We start from the raw sequence: 13969 nt of genomic DNA on the forward strand, positions 1-13969 counted from the left end.
GAGATTCGGGAGCTACAGAAGGGCAATATTGAAATATTAGGAAGCAAAGTAAACAGCTTCGACGAAGTTGTTAAGGGTTGGGATAAAGATTGGGAGGGTGCCGAGAAGCGTTTTGAGAAGGACGCTGCTACAATAGCGGAGCTGCAGAAGATCGGGGAAGAGGAGATGGCTGCTAGAGAAAAGGCCGAAAGGGACCTTAGCTTCGCCAGAGAACGCCTTATTAATATTGGCAAGATGGCAGTGGAGTGCAGCGCGATACTTGACTAGCGTACAGATGAGGTCTATACAAAGTACAAGGAGGCGTTACAGGAGTTCGGACTTTGGCCGAAAGACTTCGCTCCAGGTGTTGATTCGTGCGAAGACTTATACTACTGGCTTTTAGATGAGTTCAAGGCTTTACCGGAGATTATTTCTGCGTACGGTGATTTTAGCACTCGTCAGAGCTGTGAATCTTTTTTAAAGGTGATGGAAAGCCGAGGTTACGAAGATCTTAAAGTTATGGCGCGAGGAGGGAGTTTCAATTTCCCGCTGCTTCTGAAATCGATGCACTGGAGATGACCGCCAAGTTAAAGGCCGTTCGTCGAAAATTCTTGAAGCAGTACTGGGAGGTTACTGGCCAGGACCAAGCTAGGAAAACTGCTAAACTATCTCTAGCTAAGGTTGACTTTTATCTTTGACAATACACTTCTTCTTGCTCTCAGTGCTTTAACCTTTTCTCCGAAGTACTTATGTGACTATGTTTTTTGTTTAGATGCTGGAGGAAAGTGCAAGGATGAGTATTGCTGATGCCGCGGATCCAAGCGAAGATGCTGCAAAGGAAGGCTAGGTCTTAGGATTGCTCAGCTGTTCCTAGCGTTTCTATGCCACTGATGCTATGGGTTTGGTGTACCGAACTTTTGTTGAATATGCGTTTTCGTCCAAATTTTCCCAAACAAACGAAGTCAGAAAAACTTGAGATTTTTGAGTTTTCCTGACTTACAAGAAGGTTGTCGATGAGGCAATAATAATTGCTTTGACAACGAGTCATATGCAATTTTATACGCATGAGTCGCTTTTGGCTGATCTTTGCTTCGATATACCGTGTTGGAAAAATGTTCGTCCCCCCCCCCCCCTTCGCTGATTCTCGGCGGGGGTGGCACCGAAGGAAATCGGCAACAAGGACTAGCTAATTTTATAGCTACTTAGGGTCTGTTTGGATACACACTCATAATCTTTAGGACTTCACTTTTAGTCCACTTTTAGAACTTGTGCATCCAAACATATGTCATAAAAGTGCATTCATAATGTTTAGGAGTGTTGTTTTCATTAGGAGGACCAAACCATCATAATGGGTCATTTTTCTCCTAAAAGTGGTCCCCAACCCATCCTTTACCCCCTGTTGCCCCTCCCCTTCTCTCTCCACAGCGCTAGAAACAGAGCAAGGTGAAGTAATTAGGGGTACAAAAGTCATTCCCCCTCTAACATCCTAAAGATTATGATTCCATCCAAACAGCCCACTCATAAATTTTAGGACTACCAATTCATAGCTCCTACACTTTATGAGTGTCCTAAAGTTTATGAGTGTGTATCCAAACAGGCCCTTAATGATAATGAACTGCCATTTTCTGCTTCGTGAATGGCATCACAGTGGTAACCCTTAATGTAGCGCCTTAGTACTACTTGTGCATAATCGAAGTCAATCAATAAGTATTTGCTGTTTTCACTGCCTTCCGTTATGGGCTTTTTCCTGCCCTCTCCAACGCAAGGTCTTTCTGAGCCAAAGGTCTTACTTGCCCGTGCTTTTGGATGCACCTAGGACTTAACTTGCCTTCCGCCTAGACCTTTTGTCAAATGCGGCGCAAAGGTCTTTTCCTTGCCCGTGCTTTGTGGATGCACCTGGGACTTAACTTGCCTTCCACCTTGACTTCTTGTCGAACGCGGTGAGAAGGTCTTTACTGCCCGTGCTTTGTGAATGCACCTAGGACTTCGCCTTGCACTATGGGCTTTTTCTCGCCCTCTCTAGTGCAAGGACTTTACTTGCCTTTGGCTCGGCATGCGTAATTTAAATAATTGTAAATTGCTGAATTAAAGGAATTAAATGCTCTTCGTCGTGCGATCTAAGTTGGTCGATGATTGAGACAAAACGTCACCCCCCTCTTCGACCTTCTTGGATTGTACGACGAATTAAATTGACTTGAATGTAAAAACTTTTCAGAGGGTGATTGTCTAATTCATGACAAATTATGCAAAGGATCCGCCTCATTAAAAACCCTACCTCCGAAGTGGAGTCCCTCTTTGTAGGGAAAAGTGTACGGTCCCAAATACTTAAATAAACAAGAACTTAAATAAAATGAAATGCAAAAATTTCTTATCTTAGCTTTCCTTAGGGATAATACTTGCGCAAGTTGTTGATGTTCATTGCGGCGATCTTCCTACGTCGTTCGGCGGTGGTCGTCAGTGGTGGAGACGAAGGTGGAATGGCCATCAAAGGAACCACCTCCAAAGCTTGCACTACCTCTCTCTCAACATTTGAATTAGAGCTCTCTCCAGCTAAGGGAACAATTGCTTTGTCTGCCATTAGATCGCTTTTTGTCTAATGGAACAAACGAGAGAAGATGGATGAATGAGAGGGGGGTTCTAGGCCCTTTATATAGTCCCGTCGCGACCCCGTGTATGGAAACTACCCAAAACCGACATAAGAACCTTCCAAATACCAAGATACACAGAATGGGGAAAGGCGGCGCCAGGGAGGTGGGACCCACCGGTCGGCCGACCAGGCCGACCGACAGGTGGCCCCAACTGGCCCCTGCTTCGTCGTGCTAACCCTAATTCTCATTCTAAGCCCATTTCCACTGGGGTTCGAGGCCCAATGGATCAAAATACACGACTTTATGTATTATGGCATAGAATTAAAGTCGATCAAATCTATAATTTCAATTTCAAAAGCATTTTGATCCATCGGTTCAAGGAAAACTTTTAATCGTTGACCATTTACCTTTGAAATATTACCTTCATCATCTTGTATAGTGATAGCTCCATGTGATGAAGTGTCGACAACAGTGTATGGTCCTAGCCATTTGGATCGAAGTTTTCCATGACCGAACAACTTGACTCGTGAGTTGAATAGCAACACTTTGTCTCCCGTTTTGAATTCTTTTGGCTGGAGCTTCTGGTCATACCACCTCTTTGTTCTCTCTTTATAGAGCTTGGAACTTTGGTACGCCTTTACTCTCCACTCTTCCAATATGGAAAGCTATTGTTGTCTATTCTTGCTTGCCAGCTTAAAATCCATGTTCCAATTCTTGATTGCCCAATAGGCCTTATGCTCAAGCTCTACTGGCAAATGACAACTCTTTCCATAGACAAGCTGATATGGTGACATGCCAATAGGGGTTTTGAAAGCTGTCCTATATGCCCAAAGTGCATCAGGGAGCTTGTTCTTCCATCCTTTCCCCATCTCATCAACAATATTTTGCAAGATAGCTTTGATTTGTTTGTTTGATGTCTCAGCTTGTCCACTTGTTTGCGGATGGTATGGAGTTGCTATGTTATGCTTGGATCCGAATTCTCTTAAGAGGTGTCGGAATGACTTGTCAATGAAGTGTGATCCCCCGTCACTTATGATCATCTTAGGTGTACCAAATCGGGGAAAGATCACTTCATAGAACATCTTTCTTGCATGCTTTGCATCAGCGGATTGACAAGGCATAGCTTCCACCCACTTGGAGACATAGTCAACTGCCACCAAGATGTACTCGTAATCCCAAGACCTCTTGAATGGTCCCATGTAATCTATTCCCCATACATCGAAAATCTCGACTTGTCAATTGTAATGTAGGGGCATTGCATTGCGAGCAGAGATTCCACCGTACTTTTGACAAGCCTTGCACCTTCTAACAAAGTTCTTGGCATCGTCATACATGGTAGGCCAGTAGAATCCACTTTGCCATACTTTTGCTTGAGTGCGAAATGCTCCATAATGACCTCCGTAAGGTGATGCATGGCATTTTTCTATTATCTCCATTCCTTCCGAAAGTGGCACACATCTCCTTAGCAGACCATCGGCGCATACTCGGTACAAGTATGGGTCATCCCATAAGTGGCGTCGACTTTCGTAGATCAACTTCTTCTTGTCCTCCCCAGGTGATATGTAACCTGAAACCATGGAGTTCACAATATTCGCATACCATGGGTTGGAGTCCGTCACTTGTAGAAGCATATCATCGCGTAGAAAATCGTTGATCGGCAGCTCCTGCATATTAGTATAATGCATATGCGACAAGTGATTGGCAACAGTGTTATCTACTCCCTTTTTATCTTTAATTTCTAGATCAAATTCTTGGAGTAGAAGAATCCACCTAATAATCCTAGGTTTTGCATCTTTCTTAGTGAGCAAGTATTTTAGTGCAGCATGATCAGTGTAAATAATTACTTTAGCACCCACTAAGTAAGATCTAAACTTATCAATCGCAAAGACAACCGCCAGGAGCTCTTTCTCGGTAGTAGCATAATTAAGTTGAGCCCCTGTAAGTGTCTTAATCGCATAGGCTATAGCATGATGCATCTTATCTTTGGTTTGGCCTAAAACCGCACCAACGGCATAGTCACTCGCATCACACATAATCTCGAACGGCAATGACCAATCCGGTGGTTGGATGATCGGAGCCGAGATGAGTGCTTTCTTAATTAGATTGAAAGCTTCAAGACACTCATCGGTGAACTCAAAGGGTATATCCTTATCTAAAAGGCTCGTGAGGGGTCTAGCAATTTGTGAAAAGTCCTTAATGAAGCGTCTATAAAACCCTGCATGGCCAAGGAAGCTACGGACTCCTTAATGTTCACAGGAGGTGGGAGTTGTTCAACAACTTCTATCTTTGCTCTATCCACCTCTATACCTCTCTCGGACACCAAGTGTCCAAGAACAATGCCTTCACGGACCATGAAATGGCACTTTTCCCAATTGAGCACTAGGTTCTTCTCTTGACATCGTTGCAAGAGTGAAAATCTAGCCCAGGCTGCACCTAAACTCTCGTTCTCTTGTTGAGAGAAGTTGAGCACCTCTTGTCGCAAGGAAGCGATTCGAGATAACGGAAAGAACGCAAGACAAAATCTCGCCGTGGAAACATAAGTGAAACGCATCTCAAAGTCGCATACCGCTAGTACATTTTGAGTGGCTACCTCGGTCTTTCCAATATATCTCCCTTGCTCATCAGGTGAAAGAGCAACACGGATATGAGTGCCATCAAGTGCACCAATGCAATCTTTGAAATGTGGATATGCACGTTTGTCATCTCTTATCCTTTTATGGACTGTGGGGAAGTTGGGATTCTTTGGTCGAATGAAATCTTTCGCCATAGCCGTCAAAGCATTTAGCACCTCATCAAATTTCCTACTAATAGTTTCGCCAGAATGCTTAAATCTATTTTGAGCTCTCCTATTAGACTCGTTTCCAGCACATGTGTATAGGAACATAGCAAGCATCTCTTTTGTGCTAATATGCATAGAAGGTCGCAACCCATACCTTCCCACCAACACACCATGAAGATCCAAGAAGATTTCATTGTTCATACGTAGTTGTCTATGACATTCTCCAGGACTTTTTATTGTCTCTAGCAGCCATCCTGTTCCACTTACACCTGATGTCCTTGGTGGGTTTTTAACAAGGTAAAGGTCAGCATATATTTGTGCAATTTCTGCAGCACCCAACATAAGATTCCAAAAGACCTCGCTTTCATCATTGGAGTCATTACTATCGCTCTCACTTTCCTACAGATAAGAGATCATATGACATATAAAATAAAATAAGCACTTGGCATTAAAATAGCACTTAAGGTTGAATGACAACACTTCAGTCCAACAAGTAATTAAAAATTGAAATAACACTGCAGTTTCAATAACAATAGTTCATACGAACAAAAAAGAATTATTAAAATGACACAATTCCTCAATTGCCATACTTGGCATTGTACTTTCTGCGAAGCCAATTAAATCTAATCTCGTTTGTTGGCAGGGTCATTAACATTTCCCTTTGGTCCTTCTTCACAAACAACTCTGTGGTGATATAATGCTCATCTGTATCATATCCTGCCCCACATTCCAACACAAGGTCCATGACTTGTTGCACAGTTACTTCACCCAATTTTTTAGATGTAAAAGAGGAAGCGGACTCAGCAATCTTGGTTACTTGTTCCTGAATAACTTGTGTTGTTCCAGTTCTTTGTTTCTTTGCTGGTGGAATTCTTTTGTTTGCTAACAAAATAGTAGGAGAAGGAGTAACCTCTTGGACCTCATCTATTTCATCCCAAGCAACTCTGTCATTGTCACAATCATCAGGGACATCATGAACCTCATTCACATGTCCGTTGTCAACATCCTCTTGTGTTGGTGGTATGATGGGATTAGAGCTCATAGGATTCCAATGATCGCTTCCATCATTAGTTATGTTAGCAAACATCACTGTCAAGTCCTCCTCATTTTGCAACGGTTTTTTTCGAAACTTGCCGCAACCTGGAATCTCCTGCAAGGACATCATCGTTATTTACAAAAAGAAATGACATGAACCTATTGCTTAACAGAAATAAAATAGTTTTGGAACTCACCGCCCTTGCCTTCTTCCACCACTCATCATCCATATCAATCACACCTCTTGCTCTGTCCCATCCCGCACCCGTTTACTTCCTCATTAATTTCTTCCAAGTCGTTAAATCGGTCTTCAACTTATCCCACTTGTTCTTCATTTGCGCTTGGTCAAACGAATTGCAGTGAGGTTGAAAAATTCATTGCTGACCTCATCATAGCCTACTGAGTTCAAATGAGTGTTCGGTCTATTCCCTTTCTTAACTTGTTTGGCAAACAACGAACATATGATCGTCATGTTTGCATCAGTCCATTCAATTGAATCACCCTGAATAACATATGACAGTCCATTGAAGTACAAGCATTCAAAGTAATTTGACCTCGTTGATAAAACCACAATTGTTATTCAGTCACAATCCATATAACATGCAATCCATATAACTCTTTAGTGGTACAAATACCTTGCCTATCGGAGGTGCTCACAGGAGAGTTTAGCATGCACCACATGATGTCTAGCAGACTAGCAACTAAATACACCCTATGTTTCATATGTGATAAGTTCAGAAAATCTGGTTAATGTTGGTGAGTCACGGATTGGTGCGATTTCCATCAAGGAATGGCAAACCAAAAAAATGAAGGAAAATGCTATGAAAGCTAGGAGTAGGACTAACAAGTAGATAGAATCGATATCGCTGCCAAGAATGCCAAGCATCCAAGCCACATGGAAGAAAATTTTACAAATAGATCCTATTTATTAAATGTTAAACTGTTAGGAGTAGTTTTCACTTTTCGTTGCTTTCGGATTTGGGGGATTATCTTTTGGTTATTTGGGGGCATGCTGGTCAGAAATAGCTAACCTTGACTCATTTTGAATACCATTAGTGTAGCTACTCAAAAGGATTTATAATCACAAGATTACTATATACAAATGGTCCCAAGTAGAATTCGATTCCTACCAGATTGCACTTATGGCTTAATGGAATTCCTGCGGGATAACAGGCAAGTATGCATACAAGTTTGCTACCACACATTACAAGTACCCGAATGAATATATGACTCAACTGTGCGCTTGATCACTGAGCCTATTATGCAAAGCAACAGCGATGAACTTTGACACGACGGAAAATTAAAAGTAACTCAGCAGATTCTACCATAAGCCTTTCACTCCTGATCCAGCTATCCAAATTGACTTTACAAGCATATTTCTATCTTGGAGCTGAAAGATGACAAACAATTATACAAGTATCACTGGCTACATGAGTTAGAGGAGCGTTTCTCTTTGATGCCTTCTCGCTGCCATGCCCGGCGCCACAGCCATGGCCACGGCCGCCACCCTGGCCAACACGGCCACGGCCTTGGCCGCCACCCCTGAAATTGTCCACACGGTCACGACCTCATCCGCCGATGGCCAGACCTTGGTCACCATCATCCTGGGCCCCGAAATCACCCCTGGACGGATCTTGCTCCATGCCTGATGCCTCCCTCCTTGCGCCGGTCACGCCGCCCACAACGACCGGGCCGCCCCTCGGCGCGCCGCCTAAACTGGCGGGGGCCACCCTCGGCGCGGCGGCCAGACCGGCGGGGGCCGCCCACGGCGCGCCGCCCAGGCTGGCGGGGGCCGCCCTCGGCGCAGCGGCCAGGCCGGCGGGGGTCGCCAGCGACACGCCGCCCAGGCCGGTGGGGGCCGCTCTCGGTGCGGCGGCCAGGCCGGCAGGTGCCGCCCTCGGCGCGCCGCCCAGGCCGGCGGGGGCCGCCCGCGGCGCGGCGGCCAGGCCGGTGGGCCCTTCCATCTCCGCGGCGCCCAGGCCGGCGGGGGGCTCCCTCGGCGCGGCGCCCAGGCCGGCGGGCATCTCCCTCGTCGCGCCGCCCAGTCCGGCGCCTCTGTCCCCGTCCATCTCGCCGGAAGAGCGCCGGCGGCGGTCGGCGGATCGGCGGAGGCGCAAGGTCGGGCGCAGGCAAATGAGTAGCGGATGGGTCTGGTGTTCTATTTTCTTTTGACCGGAATCGAAGGGGTACTGTGTAACGGATGGCATGGTGGGTAAATAACTACAAACTCCACGACGAGGTCTGTATTCAAGGTTTTTGGAGCACCCCTTGAGGTACTCCACCAAAAATGTGGATGTACCCCCTGCTCCACATTTTTCCTAGAGCCGGAATTGCTGGAGCCAAACACGTTTGGATGCGAGTTTTTTGAAGTTGGTGGAGTGGAGTGATTTTTGGTGAAGTGAAGTGCTCCCAAACAGGCCCTAACTCGGTCATACCTCATTTGGTTTTCCGTCCTCCACTGCACGGATAACAGATAGGTTGTACTTCGGGTTGCACGGATAACACGCTGCAGTACGTACGAATAAGAGTTGGCTACACGAACTCATAACCTCATGGTTAGCCGCGCAACGCTCGTGTGCCGTTGTAAGGACGGCTAGTTAGCCAGTCACGTAACAAGGAAGTAAGAATGGAGTAAAACAGTTCAATTCGCGCGTAACGCTATTCGCCAAAATAATCTGATCTACAACTAACCATGCAGAATATTTAATCTAGATCAAAAACAGCATAAGTACAGCAAAAATATAACCGTGTAAATGCCGTATGCTACTCGCTAGCACACAAAAATATAACCGCGTAAATAGGATCACTTGTGAGTAAATGATCATAGATTATACCTTCGCTCATCGCGCGTCGCAGCGAAAGTCTTGATGAAGCGCGACTAGTCGATCCAATCGACGTCAAGGAAGTTGTCGTACGATCTGACGAAGTGCGCAACTGAGCGACACCTCTACAGCAGTCCACACGTACGGGATGGAACGACGAACCGGAGCGTGCTAGCACTCCACGGCACGTACTCGAAGATCCCCGTGATCAACTTTTTTTTAACCCGGGAGGGAGGATTGCAGCGGCGCGCCAGAGGTTTTGCGTGCGGGCAGGAGCCCCTACGCGGCAGGCAGCAGGTGCCTGGTGCGGCAGAAAAATTGAGTGCGGCAGCAAGACAATTGTGCGGCGGCTGGCAAAGGGATATCAATTAGGGTTAAAATCTAATTAGTATTTATAGGCTTTGCTAATTGGGCCAGCGCTAATTGGGCCAGGCCTCTCTTGAGCACCCAACAGATCAAACCAATCACACCCCACATTGCTTAGTAGCTTAAAGGGATCGCATCTTGACTAAACAGTAAACGCGTAGATTAATCCTTCACGCAGCTAGGCTATGCACTTGCATTGAGAGCTAGTGTACCTTGTTTGAATTCTGAAAGATGAGTCCGTTATTACCCAAATTACTATTCGTTTTAACTTTTCTAGGTACACTATATTTGCTATGCTCCTAGATATATATTATGTCTAGATATATAGCAAAAGTGATTGTCTAGAAAAGTCAAACGAATAGTAATTTGGAATGGAGGGAGTACGTGTAACTAGTTATCTGAGAATCTAGGGATCAGTGTGAAATCTGAACAAACATGACAAGAGAACATAATACAGAGGTAGGGGCACAAGCACGGAAGAAAAAAAATATCGCTTTTTTGAACAAGTTGGCTTGAGATTTGCCTAATATTTTTATTACAAGAGTAATAAAAGGCAGCAGCATAACAGAAAAGAATAAGCTCTGCCATAGGACAAATATATGCCACTAGTGTCTGATGTATCTGAATTCATGCCCCCAAAACGAGAGCAGTTTTTGGCTGTCTTGCTAGGGGATGATGCACAGGTTGTGTCCATCGAGCGCGTACAAATGGCACTGGCTGAATTGCTTCTTCGGTGATGTTTGGACGCTACTCGGATGGTCGTGGTTATGTGCTGCAGCGACTTTCGTACTGCTCCCAAGTTCCTGCAGAGAGAATTTGTTCTGTTTGTTAGAAACTGGACCACGAGCTAGGTAATGCTTCTAGTAAACTTGGTGTATCACGTACCGCAGGCCTGAAAAGTAGAAGGTAGGCTATAGCATTAGCAGCACGGCGTCGTGCAGGCACAAACGTGTACTCCTTTCAACGGGAAAGATTCTAGTGCTCCCATGCACCAGTGCATCGATCTACGGATGCATCGTGCACACACCAATCCAGGCCATTCATCTATTAGTCAGTTGATATAGCTCCCATTAATTTCGACCTTTTAGTTTCCCTGTCGGCAGCATCCTGCGTTGATCATTTAGTTGCGCGCTTCCTCTGGAGATATTTAGCTCTTCCAACGAAGATGGAAAGCCCTTTTCAGGTAGCCTTGGGATGCATGGACAACCAAAGACTTGTAACTTTTTGAGGGAGTGAAGACTGTAAAGTAAGGGAGATCTACGAGATCCTTGCAACCTTGAAACTTGAGCTCCTGCATAGACGTGAGGAGCTGAAGCGCCTTTTCTTGGTCATCTGTAAAGCTGACCCCTTTTGGACCTATTAGTCGTAGGCGACGAAGAGTGGTGAGGTGCTTGCAGAGAGACGTGGCAATGAAAGATAAGTCATCGACAAGGAGTGTTCCAAGTCGACGAGGAGTGTACACTAAAACCCTCAGCCTGTCGTGATAAAAGCTCCAAGAATGCTGGTAAGGTTCCCGATGAATTGCCAACTTTCCAGTGAAGCGAGCCCGTTACAATTAAATAGATCCAATTGTTTCAACGCGGTTTGCGAACCGGGCTCCAGGGAAGTATCACATTCGTCTGGAGACGCTAGGGAGGCACAACTCTCAATCCTCTGTTTTTTCAATGGCAAATTTGGACCGCAATATACCTCTACTTCGGAGAAGCATGGGAGGTGGGACAGAAAATTGGGCACCAACTCTTCATGAAGAGGTGTGATTCTAAGATGCTCAAGTGACGAAGGTAGCAGACAGACAAGACCGATCCTCCCTTCCACCTCTTGACACCTGCGAACCCATGCACCAGATAGCTCGGGATTCATCTCAACTGCCAAGAATCTAAGGGAACTCAGGTATTTCAAACCCTCCAATACAGCCAGCTTTTGACATCTGTGAATGTAGAGACGCTCCAATGCAGTGCAGGAACTTAGGCATAGAGATTACAGATCTGGGCTGACCTTCACTACCAATTCCTTGAGAAAGGTCCGGTTCCCTGGGAAGTAAGGCTGAAGCTTTTTTGGGAGTCCTTGGATCCGAAGCTCTGGGATCAATGATGGAAGGGAAAAATCTGCCATCAGCAGAGGAAAGCAGCATGGGGCATTCTGTAAGATCTTTAACTTTGTGAGGGAGGTGAACCCTCCAAACCCCTTGCTGCCACATAACTGCATGTCTGGGCAGCGTTTGATATGAAATTTCTGGAGAGTTGAGAGGACGTTTAGTGGAATATGCAAGTGGAATTCGTGTTGGGCTAAGATTGTTGGTAAGACTGCTTCACTTTCTGAGGATGAATCCAAATTTCACTCTCCACATCTTGTATTGATATTGATTTTGTCTTCGGGCATTCCACTATTTTCAATTCCCTCAAGCATTACAGGTTTGTTTGCTATATTGGTAAGTTTAGTATCATAGGGAGAATACATAAATAATGTCATACACTCAGTTTCAATGAAAAGGCACGCTAGTAGTATAGTAAATCTATATTTATTAATCCATAGAAAATTACTTCGTAAGACACTGGATAAAATAACCAGACTTAATTTGATGTTTCAATTGCTTTTACCTTCTCGAAATAAAGAATTAAATGAACTATTAAAGATCTGAATGCTCATCATTACCTGCGCTATTGCTTTCCAGTTTCGACATCCCAGAATCTTGAATGACTTCAAAAGAACAGAAGTTCTCAGATGTAAAAGGAGCAAAGTCATTCAGTTCAGGGCACTTTTCAATAATCAGTGATTGAAGACGACAATTCAATTTTCTATTAGAAGTGGCAACACATTTTTCCAATCTTGGCAATTCAATTAGCATCAACTCCTCTAAACAAGGAATCGCTACTTCCACTATATCAGGAATATCGATCAGTTCAAGTTTCCTAGGAAATGGCAGCTTTAGGAGAGGTGGAAGGACTCCCAATTCTTTGCACTTCTCGAGACGAAGTGATTGCAAGGATGTAACGGAGATATCAGTGGCAAGCCAACTTGGATAGCTAGAAATTATTTGTAGATGCTTAAGGCTTCGATGTGGTCTGAGTCCCTCAAGCATGTTAGTTGCTGTCTCTGTGGCAGCTCCTTAAGAGCTGTCATTTTGCCAATGTTAGCAATGGCTGAGTGTACTTCTTCCGCTGCAACAAGATGCTGCATGCTGACAAGGTTACTCATACCATGGGGAAGAGTCAGGTTTGTGTGCAAGCCAACATCTAGTACCTGGAGATGGAAAAAATTGATCATAGCTTGTGGAAGTACTTTATCTTTATACTCCAACTCATCAAAGGGTGCAACGTCTATATAGCGAGCATGAGTGCAACGTCCCAAATTGCCAATGAAACAATTAAAATCAGAATTGGTTGCTTCAATTTGTAGAAAACGTAAGTTATGTGCTTCTTTGAAGATATTGTTGAAGCAGTTGAAAAAATGGGAGTTATAAGCACCGATTAACACCAAGGACCGCAGCTTTCGCACTAATGTAATTTGCAGCAGCTTTCTTTAAAAATTCTCAGAAGTTTCACAGCATACATAATCAAATACTATTGATATATGGCGTGCAGTGGGTGAGATTTCAGCACATTCTGAGCCATCTATAGTAACAAACTCTGCTCCCGAAACCTGACATGCTAAATCATGTAGAAGGTCATGCATGACAAATGTATGTGAAGAATACGAGACCCGCTGAAAAAATCCTGAGTCCACTAAATCAGCTAAATAACCCTTTCCTGCATCCTCTTGTTCTTTGCCAGTATGCTTACCATGGACAAATCCTTGTGAAATCCAAATTCTTATTAACTTTGCTTCATAAAAGTGATAATCCTTTGGGAATAGACAACAATACCTAAAGCATTGTTGCAGGTCTTCAGGCAGGTAATCGTAGCTAAGCTTCAAGGCAAGCATGATGCCCCCGTTCACCTGTAGAGACTTCCATTCCTGATTATTGAGAATGTTAGTCCAGTTATCCACGTTAATGTTCCTTTTTAAAGGTGCACCTACAGTTTTTGCTGCTAATGGATTCCCCCTCAAATCTTCAGCTATTTGCTTCCCAATACCGCAGAGTCCTTGATCTTCATCATATTGTTCGTCACCAAATGCACATGATTTAAATAGTAGCCAGAAATCACCCCTTTTCAAAGCATCTAACTTGACTGGCTCAATTGTCGTTGTCATCTCTGCAACAGAATTTTCGAGTTGTCACAAGAATCATATTACCCATTGCATGATTACATCTCAAAGGAGCCAATAATTTGTCCCAAGAGTCAAGGTTCATGTCATCCCAGCATCGTCCAAGATAATTAGAAACCTCCTAGATTTCATCTGTTTCTCTAGATCCTCCTGAAGCTTGTTCGAGTTACCAGTTTCTGCTAGCTTTTGTCCAG

At 44.5% G+C, this 13969-nt stretch overlaps 1 protein-coding gene across 1 annotated transcript; it reads right to left on the bottom strand.

Annotated features, from left to right (window-relative positions):
* Positions 1–7949: 7949 nt before the first annotated feature.
* On the bottom strand, positions 7950–8450 carry LOC101758627 (transcription initiation factor TFIID subunit 10-like). The gene has a single exon (XM_004980239.1). The coding sequence runs from the start codon at positions 8448–8450 to the stop codon at positions 7950–7952; it is 501 nt and encodes a 166-aa protein (XP_004980296.1).
* Positions 8451–13969: the final 5519 nt, after the last annotated feature.

Source organism: Setaria italica, chromosome VIII, assembly GCF_000263155.2.
Source record: "Setaria italica strain Yugu1 chromosome VIII, Setaria_italica_v2.0, whole genome shotgun sequence".
NCBI classification, from domain to species: Eukaryota; Viridiplantae; Streptophyta; class Magnoliopsida; order Poales; family Poaceae; genus Setaria; species Setaria italica.

Coding starts and splice junctions, on each gene's coding strand:
- LOC101758627 (XM_004980239.1), bottom strand. CDS start 8,450: ATGGACGGGGACAGAGGCGCCGGACTGGGCGGCGCGACGAGGGAGATG.